Source organism: Carcharodon carcharias, chromosome 14 (genome assembly GCF_017639515.1).
Source record: "Carcharodon carcharias isolate sCarCar2 chromosome 14, sCarCar2.pri, whole genome shotgun sequence".
NCBI classification, from domain to species: domain Eukaryota; kingdom Metazoa; phylum Chordata; class Chondrichthyes; order Lamniformes; family Lamnidae; genus Carcharodon; species Carcharodon carcharias.
In genome coordinates, this window is record NC_054480.1 from 104,359,328 (window position 1) to 104,376,450 (window position 17,123).

The 17,123-nt window shown below is 42.6% G+C and overlaps 1 protein-coding gene across 2 annotated transcripts in view; it reads left to right on the top strand.

The window, feature by feature from the left end:
* The first annotated feature begins 2,134 nt into the window (after positions 1 to 2,134).
* Positions 2,135 to 17,123, top strand: part of LOC121286787 (procathepsin L-like) — a 42,999-nt gene continuing 28,010 nt past the window's right edge. Inside the window, exon 1 of one of the 2 annotated variants that reach the window (XM_041203827.1) lies at positions 2,135 to 2,491. In XM_041203827.1, the coding sequence (XP_041059761.1) occupies positions 2,444 to 2,491 (48 nt within the window). In that variant the 5' untranslated portion in view covers positions 2,135 to 2,443. Of the gene's footprint in view, positions 2,492 to 14,245; positions 14,314 to 17,123 lie in introns of those variants that run through there. The other variant, XM_041203828.1, reaches the window with a different exon arrangement.

Here is a 17,123-nt window from a genome sequence, read left to right on the forward strand (position 1 = left end):
GGCAGTTCACCATCACCTTCTAAAGGGCAATTAGGGATGGGCAATAAATGATTGCCTAGCCAGCGACGCCCACATCCCATAAACAAATAAAATTTAAAAAGCCCTTGATGCTTGCATGCATTGACTGTCCATATGCCAACATCACAACACTGCATCATTTTACCAGCACTACCGCAACACAGAAACCCCGCTGTTCCTAAAACAAATCAGTCTTCCCATTCTTACTATAAGACCTTCCTGTCATCATTGTGTTATCAAGGCCTACTTCCATTCCTGCCACACCTTGATCCTGCTCAATGGCACTGCACCCAGTAGCTCAAATTTATCTGTACCCAGGAACATCTTCCTATCATCTTCTATATCCCAGGTTTTGAAGAAGTTGAGATAAATTCAACGACATAATTCAAGTAATATATGATAACCTTTACTAAATAGATAATTATGGCCAAAAAATTCAGCTTCACGGTGCCCATGTTTTGGGGGCTATGAATGCAGTTTCATGTCCAACATGGCATCCATGCTGTACATTCACACTTTTGCTGCCGGCTGCACTCAGCGCCATTTTGGGTAGGTCAGTAGTGCAAGCATTAGGAGCATACACCAGAAATGAGCAGAATAGGTAGATTGTGACCTCAGTCAGTGTGTAATACTGATCTGATGCCAGTACTGCTAATTGGGAGCTCAACACTCCAACCTCACCCTCTCTTGACCTCTCACTGCAATGTGTTCAACAGCAGGAATGCTAACTAGCCACATCATCATCCACTCTTGTGTTAGATGCTAATTGATCTCTACTGATTGTTTCTGAGTTAGCAGAGTGTTTGATATTTTGCACTGTTACTTAAAGTTGAAGTCTACAGGATGTGGTGTGGCATGCGGTGAAGGCTTTGGTTCTGACTCCAAGCATTCTGTTCGGACCACTTACTCCCACCATGGGTGCAGTAGCTTCTGTTCCCCTTGGCCTACACCATGTCAGGGGGAATGAGCAGAGACAACAGAGAGGAGGCCAAACTGTTCAAAGAGCGAGAATGAGGCGAGTAATAAACGCATACAGACAGAAGCCATATCCAACTGAGTTTTCAGGGAGAATTCTTCAACCCCAATCTCAGCAATGAACAGTGTGCTCAATATCTACATTTCATTGAGGGGATTCTAACTGAAATCTCCTGTCTGTTGCAGGCAGACCTTCAGCCTCAGAGAAGGGCGAGAATGGTATTGCCAGTGGTCAACATTTCCTCTAAGCTATGCGGGTGCATGGCCACACAGTAATCTGGAATTTACCATGCGGTGAACAGGCTTTGCAATCAACGTGCCCTTTAAGATAAATGCACACAGATTGTGCAGCAATCTTAAAGGGCCTGTGCTACAACAATCAAGCTGTACACAGCAAAGAGAAATTAGAAGGAACATTGCCAGTGGGTGTGAAAGTAACCATGACTGCTGTATCTCTTTATGGACCAATACAAATGAAGCTGAAGGCCAGTGTAAAGGTTGAACACAGATCTTTAATGAAGGATTCTTAATGCTGCCACATGTGCTGCTCACTGTGCAGACTAACTAACTAAGATGGCTGCTGCTGTTGCAAAGTGCCTTTAAGGGACATCTGCATGACATTACTAGAAGGGAAACATGTTGTATGATCCCATTTTAGTTTACTTTTGTTTTAAACAGAACACACACATACACAGCTCTGATGCCTTCAAGCTTTACACCCATGTACCCACAGCATGTTTACCCAGTCCCTTATGAATGATTGGTGATTACATTATCACAACAGGACAGCTCCATCACGTGACATTGCACCACTTCCTGTGATTACATTACTATTTACACAATCATATATTTAAATGAGTATACTTCACATATTAGGAAACATACAATCACAACATTCTTCTTTCCTTGAAAAAAATCAATATTATCTGACATGCATATGTAGACAAACAAGTAACCCATAACAATTGGCAACTATAACACTATTTAACATGGAACATTCAGCTTGTAAAAGAATATTTGAAATACTACTTTTTGAGGTTTTGCTTATCGGAAGCATACTGGTTGTCGGCTGACTTGACCAGATACTTGTAACCACTACACGCAGGTGTAATTTTTAATCGTTTGTTTCTTCACTCTGGGGATTGCATTCAGGCTGACTGCGCAGTTGTTGTGGTGTTCAGTGTGTTGCTCATGGTCTCTTCGTCTGCAAAGTGTGCATGTTCGCACATAAGCAATGTTGATTGGTCACCTTTTGTGCGGGGTTAGTAGAGAGCTCCCTGAGGTGGGATCGATTCCATCGCAGTCCTGCACCATTTGCTGTTGTCACCTCGTACGAACATGGTTCTTTGCATACCTTGGTCACCTCTGCTGGGGTCCAAGTCTGTTCTTGCTGGTGTAGGACTTTCTTCATCTACTGGCTGATGTATTGTGGCGGCAACTCTGCAGCTGCATGCACGTCATGCGCAGTTTTCAACTTATCCTGCGACTGATGCAGACGGTATGTGATGTTGGATGATTTGGTGAGGTGATAACTTGGTAACGTGCTTCTGGTCGATTGGCCAGTTAGAATTTCAGCTGGTGACAGTAATCTGGAGCTCAGTGGCGTAGCCTGAAGTTGCAATAACTCAATTTTCTAAACATTTTTGATCAAGGGTTTGACTGTCCTGACCGTACATTCGGCCATCACTTTTGAACAAGAATATTGGGGCGATGATGTAACGTGGCTGATGGACCATCATTCATATATGTCCTGGAATGGTTTTCCATTGTGTTTTGGACTGTTGTCAGACACCACTTACTGTGATACCAAAAAGATCTGTCCCACTCCTCTCTTTCCCTATAACCATCCAATTTTAATAAGTATTTATAGTTACCTTGTGAAAATTACTTTCAAATCTGTACCACCTTTCAGTCAGTGCATTTCATAACATAACAATTCACTGCAATTTTTTTCTTCATGTTACCTCTTGTTCTTTTGCCATTCACCTTTAAGTTACCAACCCTTCTGCCACTGGAAACTGTCTATTTACTCTATCAAAACCATTTAAGATTTTGAATGTCTCTCTCTAAACTCCCCTCAACCTTCTCTATTCTAAGAAAAATAGCCCTAATTTCTCTAGACTGGCCACATAACTGAAGTTGTTTATCCATTGTATTATTCCAGTAAATCTTCTCTATATCCTGTCTAAGGTCTTGACATCTTCCCTAAATGTGGTATTCAGAATTGCCCACAGTACTCCAGCTGGAACCTAACCAGTGTTTCATAAATGTTTAATATTTCTTCCCTGGTTTTGTACTCTATGCCTCTACGTATAAAGCCAACAATCCCAAATGCCTTTTAAAAAACCTTCTCAATTTGTCCTGCTACCTTCAAGGAATCATGTACGTACACCTCCAGGTGTCTCTGCACCAGCTTTGAAAATGTCCCATTTGACTGATGCCATCTCACTTCATTCTTCAATGAATCACTTCACACTTCTCTGCATTAAACTCCCTTTGATATGTGTCTGCCCATTTCACCAGACTGGCTATGTCTTCCTCACTCTTTACTACTTTTCTGAGTTTTGTGTCATCTACAAACTTTGAAATAATGTCCCATATTCCCAGGTCCAGGTTATTAATGTGTATCAAAAAAGCAGTAGTCCCAATATTGGGAGCCTCAACTGCACCCTTCGCTCCAGTCTCAAAACAACCCTTTAGTACTACTCTTGGTTCTCTGTCCCTTAACAACTTTGCATCCATGCAGGCACTGCTCCTTTAATCCCATGATGTGGGCCAAGAGGAACAGAAGCTACTGCACTCATAACAAGTCTATTCTGCAAGACTTCTCAAAGTTCGTATACATAAAAAATTAACTTTGTAAAAAATTTCAATCAAGTTAGTCAAGTATGTGTTGCCTTTCACAAATCAATGCTGGCATTCATTTATTAAGCCTTATTTTTCCAAGTGGCAATTAACTTTGTCCATATTAATGCCCCTAAAAGCCTCCCAACCTCCAATTTTGGACTGATTAAACTGCAAATGCGGTTTATCCCTCTCCCTTTTTTTGAAAGGGGTGTGAAAATAGCATGACATCTCAGCTGAAAGGTGTCATTCTGTTGTTATATTGTTATCACTCTCTCATTTTTATCGAACAATCCACTAAATGATCCTGCTGCACCAAAGAATGTAACAGAAACTGATATCAGCCTGGGGCATTGTGACCATTAAGATGGAACAATGTTTGATTTTGTTGCATGATATGCACGTTTGTAAAGTCACGTACAAGGTTTTTTAACATATTTCTAGTAAATTGATCCTTCGTTTTCCATGTTCAACTGATGAATACAAGTTTATTGAGAATGTGAATCAGAAAGTTTCTTCACAGAACCACCTTGTACACAGAATCTTGAACAACAGTGTGATGGTCAATAAAGCAAAACTGCATAGGAAATGTTGACACAGCATCTCGCGATGATAAATATTGACACAAAAACATGGTGAAAAGTTATGACAAGAGGCAGTGCGCACTCTGTTCATGACTTTTAATAACAAACCAGCTATGGTGAATTGAGTCCAAGTGCACTCTTCAGTTGAAATATGGTCAAAGTTGTATGTTTTTAATTTTGCATAATACTTTGTTTTTCATGTTATTATTTGTAATTAACTAGGAAGATTTGCAGCAATTTGGGAATCAGAGCTGGTTTGGAGAGCAGGGATTTCTCAGCTGTACAGTTGAGGCAACTGGGAGATGCAAATCTGAGATGCTGCAGCAGCTCCTCTAGGTCTAATCACAGCATGACAAGTTTATATGGGCCTAAATTTTGCATTATCGGGTGCACTTGATTGGCGGGTCAGGAAGTGGCAGTGATTTCTGCTTTAGAGCTAAGACATTGATCTTCTTCCCCTTGGATTTTTGGTTCTTGCGATGTCTTGGTGCTAGATGGATGTTCATCACCGATCAAACAAATTGACGGTCTGTCTAGAAGGCATGGATCAAGTGATACAGAGATCACTTAAATCTTTGACTTGAACAATCAACAATGACATAATACGAGATGTACCAGTGCTTCAATCTAGGATGCCTCCATGTGGTTTTGAATTTGTCCTTCTGGCAGAAGAGAGTGTTTGTTAGAATGAGGCCATGTTGAGCACACTCTGTCAGCAGGACACCATTTGCATTATCTTTTTGAACACCATTTTTCCCAATGGTTCTTCTCCAGACATCGGAGTTATGACCAACCCTGGCATTAAAGCCCACTAGAAGGATGATCTTTTCTTCTTTTGGGATGGCAGTGAGGACTTCATCAAGGTCAGAATAGAACATTTCCTTGACATCTTCATTGGAGTCAAGGGTTTGAGGCATAAATGCTAACAATGGTGACTTATTGATTACGACTGAGCTGGAGGTGATGTGTCATGAGCCTTTCATTTATACATTGGGGAGTTCTGGCAGAGCATCCAATATCTTATTCTAGATGGCAAAACCAACTCTGTGGGCATGAGGGTTGCTATCATCCTTTCTTTTCCAGTAGATGGTGTATTCCCATGCTTGTTCCTTCAGCTGCCCCTCCTCATGAAAGTGGGTCTCACTAAGGGTAGCAATGTCAATTTGGAGTCTTGATAGATCACTTGATATGATTGCAGTTTTATTTTCTGGAAGGACATTCTGAGATCATGAGTGTTCTAACATTCCAAGTTTCAAAATGCAACATTTTCTTTCTTTGACCACAAAGATGGTGATCCCACAGGATGTGGTTCCCAGTCAGGAGAAAGTATTTTTAGGACACCTTTTCTAGCCCCTTCACCATTTGGGTTGAGCAGAGGGCTTCCTGAAGAGGATTGTTCAGTCACAGGTGCTGCTACCCAAAGACACCTCTGTCCCAACATAGGTGTCCAACAACCTTCAAACATCTGTCACCTGTGTGCAGATTCTTGACAGGACTTCCAGATTCACAGCCAATTCTCCATTCATTTGCCAATTTTTCATTGCCATAGGACTTGGCAAATGGACCCTGGTAGAAACTTGCATATGACTTTGTTAAACAAGGCGACCTTGGGGTACCATCATTGTCCACACAATCTTGATGGGTTGTTGGTCAGGTTTTGGTGACATGTCAAACCACAATGACTGGGACCACCTTGTTGCTGCAGTCTTCATCTGTCTTTGCAGCCAGTGAGATGCACAATCTTCCTTCACTTGTTCTGTCGTTGAGGGCTTTTTGGACTGCACTTTGTCTGGCACGTCCCCTGACCTTGCCACTATGGGTGGCTCTATCAGGATCAAAGAGCTTCCGACGCATTGCTCAAGGGTTCATCAGAGTGCACAAGCCTCTCCACCGCGTCATGTTGGTGATCCACGGGGAGGGCAATGTGTATACATCTTTCAACAGTGGGTATAAGAAAATTATTGGCAAAAATCTAGCACAGTACCAAAGCGCATCACCACATTTCATCCCACCTTCATAGAGTGTGCCCCAAAACTTTCATTATAATTTTTAACATGAAAAATAAAAAGTTGTTCTTGCAATTACTCTAAAATACTACAGTATTTTGAGCTGTCAAACTCAAATCATATTTGGAAGCAAGTCATTAGGATGTAATATCTTTCGAGTGTAGGTTGCAGAATACATACAGAACAGGATAAAACCATCTGGTCAATCAAGTCTGCCTCATCCTAATATGATGCAACCCACATGCACCATCAACACCCACCCTCCAGTTACACAAACAAGAGACAACCTTAGGACAATGTAGGTAAAAAACTCTGGGAAAGTCTTTATCCCCGCATAAGACAAGAAGGTAAGCTTTATGACATCACAGCGATTGATCTCACTAGACTCTGCTGACTTTCTATAGCTTCAGATGTCTCCACTCGGAGAATCTCACCTAACTCCCATTTTGAAGTTTGTAGTGAATCCACAATTACCATACAGACTGGCAACTTAAATCAGAGGTCACAGCTTCCTCGCACCTAATCTAACTTCATACTACTGTAGTCTAGTTCTATTCAGTGATCTGACTCAAATAACCCATGTGCTTGGACAGGATCTAATCCTGCAATTATTTTAAAGGCCTCAATTAAATCTCCTCAGAATCTATGACTTTTCACTGTAAAAAACCCTAGTTCTCCAAGCCTGTCACTTGAAACAAATTTTTAAAAATTCGTTTATGGAATGTTGGTGTTGATAGCAAGGCCAGCATTTATTATCCAATCCTAATTGTCCTAATTGTCCCATGTCCTTCTGGCATGGCCAGAACTGTCTGGCTCGGTTGTTGTGTGGCATGAGGGCACTGGAGGAGTGGCTGGAGTGGGATCAGGTGCTGTCATGCTGAGAGAGTAAAACCTCTTCTGGGAAGCCAAGGCCACTCTCTTGAAACGTGCCTCAGCACTCATGCAGCACCATGTGAAGACAGAGAGTAAGACTGTTGTGACACTTTGCAGGCTTCTATTAGCATTTACCCCCAAAGCAAAGATGGTAGCCACCTGAGCTTCTATGGATGCTGGCAGCAGAGGCTCAACCATGGTGGCACCATTGTTTCGTTAATGGAGCTGAGCAGCAGGTCCATGTTAGGCAGAATGATCTCTATGTTCTGTACAAAACCTTGTGACACGTTGTGGCTGGACTCCTGCATGTTTCATGACGTTGTGTGCAAGCTCAATGGCAGGCTGCACAGTGTACCTAACATTCCCTGGTAGTTGCCCAGGAGCATCCTCTGGTACTTGGGGCCTTGAGTCAGCAACTGAGTCTTCTGCAGCACAACTAATTTGCGCCCTTGCGCTCTGATGAGCTGGCACCTATGATGTCCTCATCCTAGCTGCACAATTGTACCTGGTGAGTCATCAGTTGTGGCCAGCTCCTCCAAGCAGCCTGTAAATTCTACATGGTGCCAGTATCTGAGCTGATGCCTGTGAGGGTCAGATTGGGTGATGGCATATCTTCAGAAAGGCTCACTTATTCTTCTACCACTGGCACAGGGGCTTCCACACTCTCAGCTGTTGAAATGAAAGTGAAGGACCAGAATTTGGGCTTGAAATGTGAAGGGAGGGCTGAGAAAGACAAGTGGATGGTGTAAATATCTGCAGTTTATCATGCACAGTGTATGCTGTGATAGAAGCCAGAAGGTGAAAAGAGAATTAGATATGCAGAAGCTCTAAGCGACATCTCCTCTATCATCACCAGTCATTGCATTCTCAGTTCTGCCCAAAATTGAGAGACAACATTTTCTTTGAGTCTGGAAAGGGTGTGCAGGTGGCCTCTTCCTTCTATGCTACCGGCCTGCTGTCTTGAGCTATGTGCTGCCTTCTCCTGCAAATATGAAATTTGTTAGTAAGAATCTTGTTAGGTGTTTGGAGAATGTATCTACATGGTAGAATAGCTGATAGACTATGGGCAGAATTGTCCCAGATTTGCACAAAGTGCGGTAGCAGGCGGCAAAATGGTCATTTTATCTGCTGGCCACAATGACGGGTTTTTATGTTGTACCGTCCCATTCCCGCCTCATTAATCACACAGCCGCAGGAAACACACTGTCTTGCTGGCTGGCAGCCTCTGATTTTCTGGCCAAGCTGTTACCTTGCTGCTTCATTGCAGGGTACCATATTTAAACTGCAGCCGCGCGCACACTTCTCAATGCTTGCAGCCCAGGGCTGCTCCAGTGAAGACATGGCCCCAAAAACCAAGAAGGTTGCAGCCCCCTGATTCAGTGATGTATCCCTGGGGTGCCTCCTGGATGCCGTGGAGGCCCACTGCAATGTCTTCTACCCCTACTCTGGCTGCAGGAGGCCCATCAGTCTCAGCACTCTGGCTTGGAAGGCAGTGGTTGAGGTGGTCAGTACCAATGCTGCACACAAGAGGTCAGCCATTCAGTGCAGAAAACAGATGAATGATCTCATCTGTACTGCCAGGGTAAGGCAACCATCTTATCACTCTAAACTCACAGACTCACAAGGGAATATCATTTTTCCTAATATTATTGTGGGATGTTGTGAAGCAGGCTTATGGGGCTATGTGTAAGTTGTGTGTGTGATTAATTTAATTAAACTGAAGACAGACTGCAAGGTTTAAATCATCAAAGGGGTTATGTGTAAAAGCATTCTTAAATGGAGAGGGACGAGCTAAGATGAGATCACAGTGGAATCCGTATGAATGGAATTTACATTAGGGGATGGGTGAGGAGTGAATTGTTGGCTGTTGAATTTCAAAGAGGCATAACAGGAAGTTTTGCAACTTGCAAAAATCGTAAATAAATGAGACAAAGTTATTAAGTTTATTTTTCCCGAAAGTTCTGGCCATAATGACAACGTGAAAGATTTTTGTATTCTGGGAAAGCTAACTTCAAAAGAAATTTAAAACAATGGGTTCAAAGATCAAAGGGGAGAAAATACAGCTTTCAATCTTCCCTTAAATGTATCAGGTGAGTCACCAAGTGAGATCTTGAAAGGTGGGCTGTGTGAAAACAGATCTGTGAAAAGCAGCCTCTAGCAACCCCAGAGAAATGCTTGCTTATTCCAGAAAACAAGGCTTTGTTATAAGCCTTAGATTTCCATTGTTGAGTGAGTGGGAGAGAGAAGCCCTGCAAGATACTTCCCTTATAGCAACAGTGGGTGCCTTATGGTAATATTACTGGATGTTTCATAGATTAAGAATCTATCTGGACTGTTGCCTGGAAAAATGTGTTTATCTGGGAGCCTAGCTAACCAAAAATCTTTTGGGAAATGCAATAAGACTAAATTTAACTGTGTAACTGTAATCTTGTGTTTAAGTTTTCTTTTCTTTTGTTAATAAATGTTTTAATTTAACATTTTAAAATCTCCAAAAGCGGTAGTGGAATCTTTACTTCTGACCTCAGTGCATATAGCTCTCGTAAGAAAAAAAAGTACAAACTGCAAATTGTTGTGATAGCTTGGCCCAGTTTCCCTTTGGGATTTGGTCAGCCCGGCAATTACCGCATGCCATTATCATAACACAAGGCCATCACACATTCACTGGTGCCTCCCTCAGTGACGGCTCAAAGGACATCACCACTCACTCTCTCACGCATACCCTCACATCTCCATCTGGCCTCATCTCCTCTGGAGACTGCCTCCTTAGCCCCACCATCTTGAGGCCACTTGCACAGATCAACATGTGCCCCCACACACAACCTAGGAATCCCCCTTCTCCAGTACATCCCTTGACCCGCAACCTTTCCCTTGCCTGAGGCCACTTCTCCCCCTTCCCCAAGCAAGCCCTAGCCCTACAACATTACAACTGGTCTGGTAGGAACAAACCAGCCTGTGATCCCCCCTAAAAGTGATGTGGTGCTGCGAGGCCTGGTGTTGATGACCAAAGCGAGGTAGGCAAACAAGTCTCAATGTTCAGAGTGAAGTGCAGCTCAGCAGGTTCATGTCGCTTATGTACAGTTGTGAAACACATTAGCATGCAATCACACCGACGTGATCGTACAATCCAGTACAAGGGGATGATTCCAGTGAGCAGGGTTTATAATGAGATGTTAAAGTATTGAAATTAGGTTCCCGACCTGAAGCATCTGGAAACGCGGCCCTCCATTGATGGGTGGAACAAGCGATCGTAAACTCAGCCCTGGCATCTGACGCCAATGGGGCCAGAAAATTCTGGCCTATGTATAAGATGTGAGTTGAGTTGGTGAGGTGTTTTTGTAGTGGTGAGTATGAGTAGTAGGAGGTGTGTGTAGTGTGACCGAGTAATTGTAGAACAGCGAAGGGAAGCAGAGAGGGGAGCTCTGTGAGTAATGAGACTGAAAATGGCGGAGCTGTCATGAGAGGGATTGGGAGCAGTTTTCTGACTGAAATGGTTAAGGTGAGGTCATTGAATTTCTTCCAGCAATATAGCCATGTCCGTGGTTCCAGGCTTCTGGCATTCACGCAGTCTGCAATCTCATCCCACTGTCTCTTAAGTTGATGCCTGGGAAGCTTCCTGCATCTTGGATGGAAGAAGATGCTCCTCTCCCTGTCCACTGCCTGCATTAGGGCCTCCAGGACATCATCTGGCACCCTTATGGCTCTCTCAGCCATATCTCTACTTCTTTAAGAGAAGCTAGCTGCCTTAAGAAGCATTATAAGCACTTGATATTCCCCTCACCTTCAACCCTTTACAGGTGTATTGCCAATGAATTGCATGGGTAGCACTGGCTGCACATGTGCATGACTAAAATGATCAGGTAACGCAAGTGTTATGTGAAGAGTGAGTCAAGATTGGGATGTCTTGTGGCGCAGTGGGTAACGTTCATCTCTCTGAGCCAAAAGCTTTGAGTGCAAGTCCTACTCCATGACTTGATGACCATGGAAGGTGTGTTCATGATGTGGCTAGATAGGTTTATTATCAAGCTGCAAATCCTTCCAAACACCTATGACAGGCAGTAAGAGGGAGAAGATCTCCCAGTCAGTCAAACCGGTATGGTAGCTGCAATGCAGTAGCCTCATTATAAGACTCCTTATTAAAAGGCTGTGCTCCATGGAAAGCATCCTCTCGCTTTGAGGGATTGCCAGAAGAAAACTGAGTCAATACTAGTAGGCCTGTGCAGATCCCAACATGTTCAATTCCAGGTGCATCTGGGTTTTTAGACCATAATATCAACACCTTGGACTGCTGCCCCTCCTTTCTGTGGAGGGGGTCAATGGGATCTCTAGGCATCCAGCAACAATGATGTCATCAAGTCAGCTAAACAGCCAATCATATTGAAGAATTCTCACAGCCAGCAAACCAGAAAGCAAAATGCAATTATCTTTCACTTTTTCTAAAACTTACAGAGCAAAATAAAGATTGAAGCTTACACGTAAAGTGGAAGTAAAGTAGGAGCTGAAAATTTAAAAAACTTTAAAAAGATCATGTTTACCATATTAAAAGACTATGAATTTTTTTATCATAATGCAGAAATTTGACATTTCCGAAGAATTTGCTCACAGTACACCATTAAAAAAAGTTCCACCTCTAAGAGGGTTTCACCTTTTGAGGGGTTTTGAACAGTGATATTACAGCATAAAAGGGAATGTTTAGAATAGTTCAGTGATTTCTAAATATTGTCATCTGCAGGGACTTTAACAGCATACCCTGTGGAGGAGCAAAGAATCGCTGACAGCAATTCCTGCCTTTAACTGTGCACGTCTGGGTACCAGAAGTTGCTGTAAGTTTCACAGTTGTAATGATGGTGAATATTGATCACTTTGCATCATTTCAACTGCAAAACTAGGGCACATATTACTACATGAAGCTCTTTTGCTTATTAATAAGATCCCCTCTTTAGCAGCTTCCTTAAGATAATAGTCTATGGATTTTAAAGCAGACAAACATCCCTGCATTTTTTCATCTGTGGCCATCACTGATGTCCAGCAAATTCTTATTTTTTATCCACACACATGCCACCTTCCAGCATTGGCTACTGGTTAGTGAATAGCAATGGGGCCCAGTGACTGATCTTCTGCTCACCGACCTGGGATACAAACGTCATTCCTAAATTTGTCACCATTTTAACTAGCTCAGTGTGGGTTGGAGATTGTTTCTAGGCCCAGCCTTGGCTGACAACTCACTTCCATAACGGGAAGAAACATTTACTAACTGGGGCCTGAGGTGCTCCAAATGTTACAGCTTGTAAAAAAAAAGAGTCTGTGCATCTTTAACCCAGTTACCAACAAATTTACATTGATCGCAAATGCAGTTGCCATGGTGTTGAAGCGGTTCAGGGTGCTATTAGTGCAGCCTTGGACTACATCTTACCAGTATGGTTTCTGAGTGCAAAGTAGAAAAGTCTTCAGCATTGTTACTGCTCACCTTGGTAATTACAGCAGATATGCACAAGGCAAAAGGAAATTCATTATTTGGCAATATCAATTTGATAATTGCTTAAGTGAATGTACGAACAGGAAATGGGGCTTTGTGAAGTTTACACGTTTCATCAGTAAAGTGATGGAAGGATTCAGCAACAGTGCTTAGCAATAACCTGCTCACAGACACTCAAGTTGGGCTCCACCAGGATCACTCAACTCCTGAACTCATTACAGCCTTGGTTCAAACATGGACAAAAGAGCTGAACTCCAGAGATGAGGTGAGAGTGACTGCCCTTGATATCAAGGCAACATTTGACTGAGTGTAACTTCAGGGAGTCCTAGCAAAACTGGAGTCAGTGGAAATCAGCGGAAATCTCTTTGCTAATTGGAGTCATGCCTGGCAGAAAGGAAGATGGTTGTTGTTGTTGGAGGTCAATCATCTCAGTTCCAGGACATCACTGCATGAGTGCCTCAGGGTAGTGTCCTAGGCCCAAGCATCTTCAGCTGCTTCATCAATGACCCTTCTTCCATCATAAGGTCAGAAGTGGGGATGTGCGCTGATGATTGTACCATATTCAGCACCATTTGTGTCTCCTCAGACACTGAAGCAATCCATGTCCAAACGTAGGAAAACCTGGATAATATCCAGGCTTGGGCTAACAAGTGACAAGTAACATTCGTGCCACACAAGTGCCAGACAATGAGCATCTTCAGCAAGAGAGAATCTAACGATCACCCCTTGACATCCAATGGCATTACCATCGTGGAATCTCTCACTATCAAAATCCTGGGGGGTTACCATTGACCAGAAACTGAACTGGACTAGCCATATAAATACTGTGGTTACAAGGCAGGTCAGAGTATAGGAATCCTGTGGCTAGTAACTCACCTCCTGACTCCTGTCCACCATTTACAAGGCACAAGTCAGGAGTGTGATGAAATACTCCCCACTTGCCTGGATGAGTGCAGCTCCAACAACACTCAAGAAGCTTGACACTATCCAAGACAAAGCAGCCACTTGATTGGCACCTCATCTACAAACATTCATTCCCTTCACCACTGACAAACATTAGCAGTAGTGTGTACCACCTACAAGACAGCATATTCCAAACCCACGACCACTACCATCTAGAAGGGGCAGCAGACACATGGGTGCACCACCACTTGGAAGTTTCCCTCCAAGCCACTCACCATCCTGACTTGGAATATATCTCCATTCCTTCACTGTCGTTGGGTCAAAATCCTGGAATTCCCTCCCTAATAGCATTGTGGGTATACCTACACCACATGGACAGCAATGGTTCAAGAACACAGCTGCTCAATTTGGAATGGGCAAAATGCTGGCCCAGCCAGTGACGCTCACATACCATAAATTAATTTAAAAAAATAGCTGTGCAAGAATGCAGCAAAGTGCAAGGAAGGCAGTACTGCTAAATTAACGCCTCACTCAATTAGTCATTTTACAAGTTAGTTGAGACTAAGATATGTATAAGTTTCCAGGAAGTCCCGGTGCACAGTGAGCTGCAGTATCTGACCGATAAGATCATAGCAAGGTTAGTTTTTAATATTTCTGCTTCTTTCTAATGTTCTATGCTTCAGGAATGTATTTATTTTTTCCTTCAGCGTACTATTTTGCTCCAACCTAAAGGCTTTTTAGATCAAATTTGGTGTTTAGCGTGATGTAACTTGTCTTCACTATAGATTGTTCTAAATTTGGCACTAGAGATAGAAAGCCTTTCACAATCTCCTTTTACAGCCAATTAAGTACTTTTGGGATGTAGTCACTGCTATAACGTAGGAAACAGGACAATCGGTTACACTCAGCAAGGTCCTACAAACAGCAATGTGATAATGACCAATGTGCTTTGGTGTTGTAGTGATAAGTATTGCCCAGGACTCTGGGAAGAACTTGCTTGCTCTTCTCATAGATAGTTTCAAGGGATCTTTTACATCCAATTGGGAAGGCAGATGAGATCTTGGTTTAATGTCACATCTGAAAGGCAGGACCTCCAAAAGTGCAACATTTCATTTGTACTTCACTGAATTATCAGCTTAGATTTATGATTCATGGGCATGGGATGATGATCTTCTGTCTGAGATCCAAGAGTGCTACCGGCTGAGCCAAGCTGGCATTGTAGGTATGTAGGAGCAGTGCACGAAGGATTTAAGCAGTTTACTGTGAACGAGTATCTGCAAGGCACAGAAACTAAGTTATGGCAGTTGAAAGTATATTAATATGCATAGGAATGGTGCTATGAAAAAAAGATGTTCTTATTTGTTAATTAAGGTGGAATGCAAGGATATTGAGTTTTGCATTTCCGAAGTAGATTAAATGAGGGGCAAACATCTTTGTTGTTGTCATAGATTGACAATGTATTTAACAATGATAAAGAAGTGCAGCCTTTGATTTCAGTATAATTTCAAATGGTTTCAATCATATTCTACAGAAATGATCCTAAAGCAACCTTGGCCCAGATCAAATGACCAAGTCCAACCCAGATTAATAGGTTTGATTAACAATTGTGTCTGAAACCTTTGAAAAAGGATAGGGTCTTTGATTACCTGTCCTGTTAGCAGTGTCTTGTCTCTTCCACTCTCTCTAAATGGTCAGCTGACTGCTTGTCTGACATACAGTACTCGATAGACAGAAATTTGCACCAATCAAATATTGAGAAGGCCGAAGCCACCATCTTCAGTCCCTGCTACAAACTGTGTTCCTTAGCCCCTAACTCCACCCCTCTTCCCTGGCAACCATCTAAGGCTGAACCAGACTGTTTGTAACCTTGATGTCATGTCACAGCTGGCTTTCAGATGAACATCTGATTACATTTCCACCCTATCACTAATACCGCTATTGCTACCTCAAGATCATCACTTGATTGTGTCCTGTCTCAGCTCATCTGCTGCCGAAACCCAAGCTTTTATTACCTCTAGACTTGACTACACGAATGCATTCCTGGCAGGCCTCTCACTTTCTATCCTCTGTAAATTTGAGGTCATACAAACTCTAAGATAGAAGCAAAATACTGCGGATGCTGGAAATCTGAAACAAAAACAAAAAATGCTGGAAAAACTCAGCAGGTCTAACAGCATCTGAGGAAAGAGTTAACATTTCTAATCCCTATGACTCTGAAGAAGAGTCATACGGACTCAAAACGTTAACTCTGTCTTTCTCTCCTCAGATGCTGTTGGACCTCCTGCATTTTTCCAGCATTTTCTGTTTATGCATCATACAAACTCTGCTGCCCATGCCCTGAGTCACACCAAATCTCATTCGCCTACCACCCTTATGCTCACTGACCTACATGGGTCCCAGTTAAACAATGCTAAAATTCTTGTCCTTATTTTCAACTCTCTCCTTGGCCTTGCCCCTCCCCATCTCTGTAACCTCCTTGAGCCCCACAACTCTGAAACACCTGTTCTACTCCAATTCTGGCCTCTTGAGCATCACTGTCTTATTCACTCCCTTATTGGTGGCTGAGTCTTCAGCTGCCTAGGTCCTAAGCTCTAGATGCCCTCTCTAAATCACGCCTCTTGACCCGTCTTTCTTCTTTTAAGACACCTTAAAAAAACCTATGTCTTCGAACAAGCTTTTAGTCATCTGCCCTATTATGTCCTTCTGCAGTTCTGTATCAAATTTTCTATTGTAAAATTCCTGTGAAGCATGTTGGGATATTTGATTACTTTAAAGCATTTATAAATACAACTTATGCTTTTCACAGCTTGGTGGCTAGTTATACGACTAAAGTGGGCTGGTAGATTCAACAGGGGTGGGTTTCAAGTGGAGTTCTTTCAATTATCACTACCACTTTGACAGAAGAGTCGTGGAAACCTCATAAAAAAACAACATAAACAGTGTTTGTGCCAATTTTCCAAGGTTTTTGTAGTTCTTTCACTGAAGTTACATTGGACAAACAGGTGTTACCCTGTGGAAATGTGGAGTGTGGACTGCGGTGACTGTGAAAATTCCCTCAACATACTTTGAGAGAAAGTGAACGGCATTATCACTATTTTGTTTTTTGGTTTTACACTATACTGTCTGTTCACCTGCCTTAAGAAAATTCCTCGTTCATTTTGGAACTTAAGCCTGAGTCTGGTAAAATGGTACATATTCAGTTTCTGTTTTTAAGGAGAATCACAAGAGCACATGATGCTTTACAATGGACAGTGTATGGAGTAAGGGTTCTCCATTGTGATTGTTGGGTCTCAATGATTTACAAACAGAATGGCTGAGTGAAGAGGATATTCCCTCCAATCCTGCAACTACCACATAGGCCAGTTGAAGAGGAGAAATTAAAATCCCCCGGATCACATAGTGACCACAGAGACTCAGGCTTCCTTTAACCGGTTTTATTCAAGCATA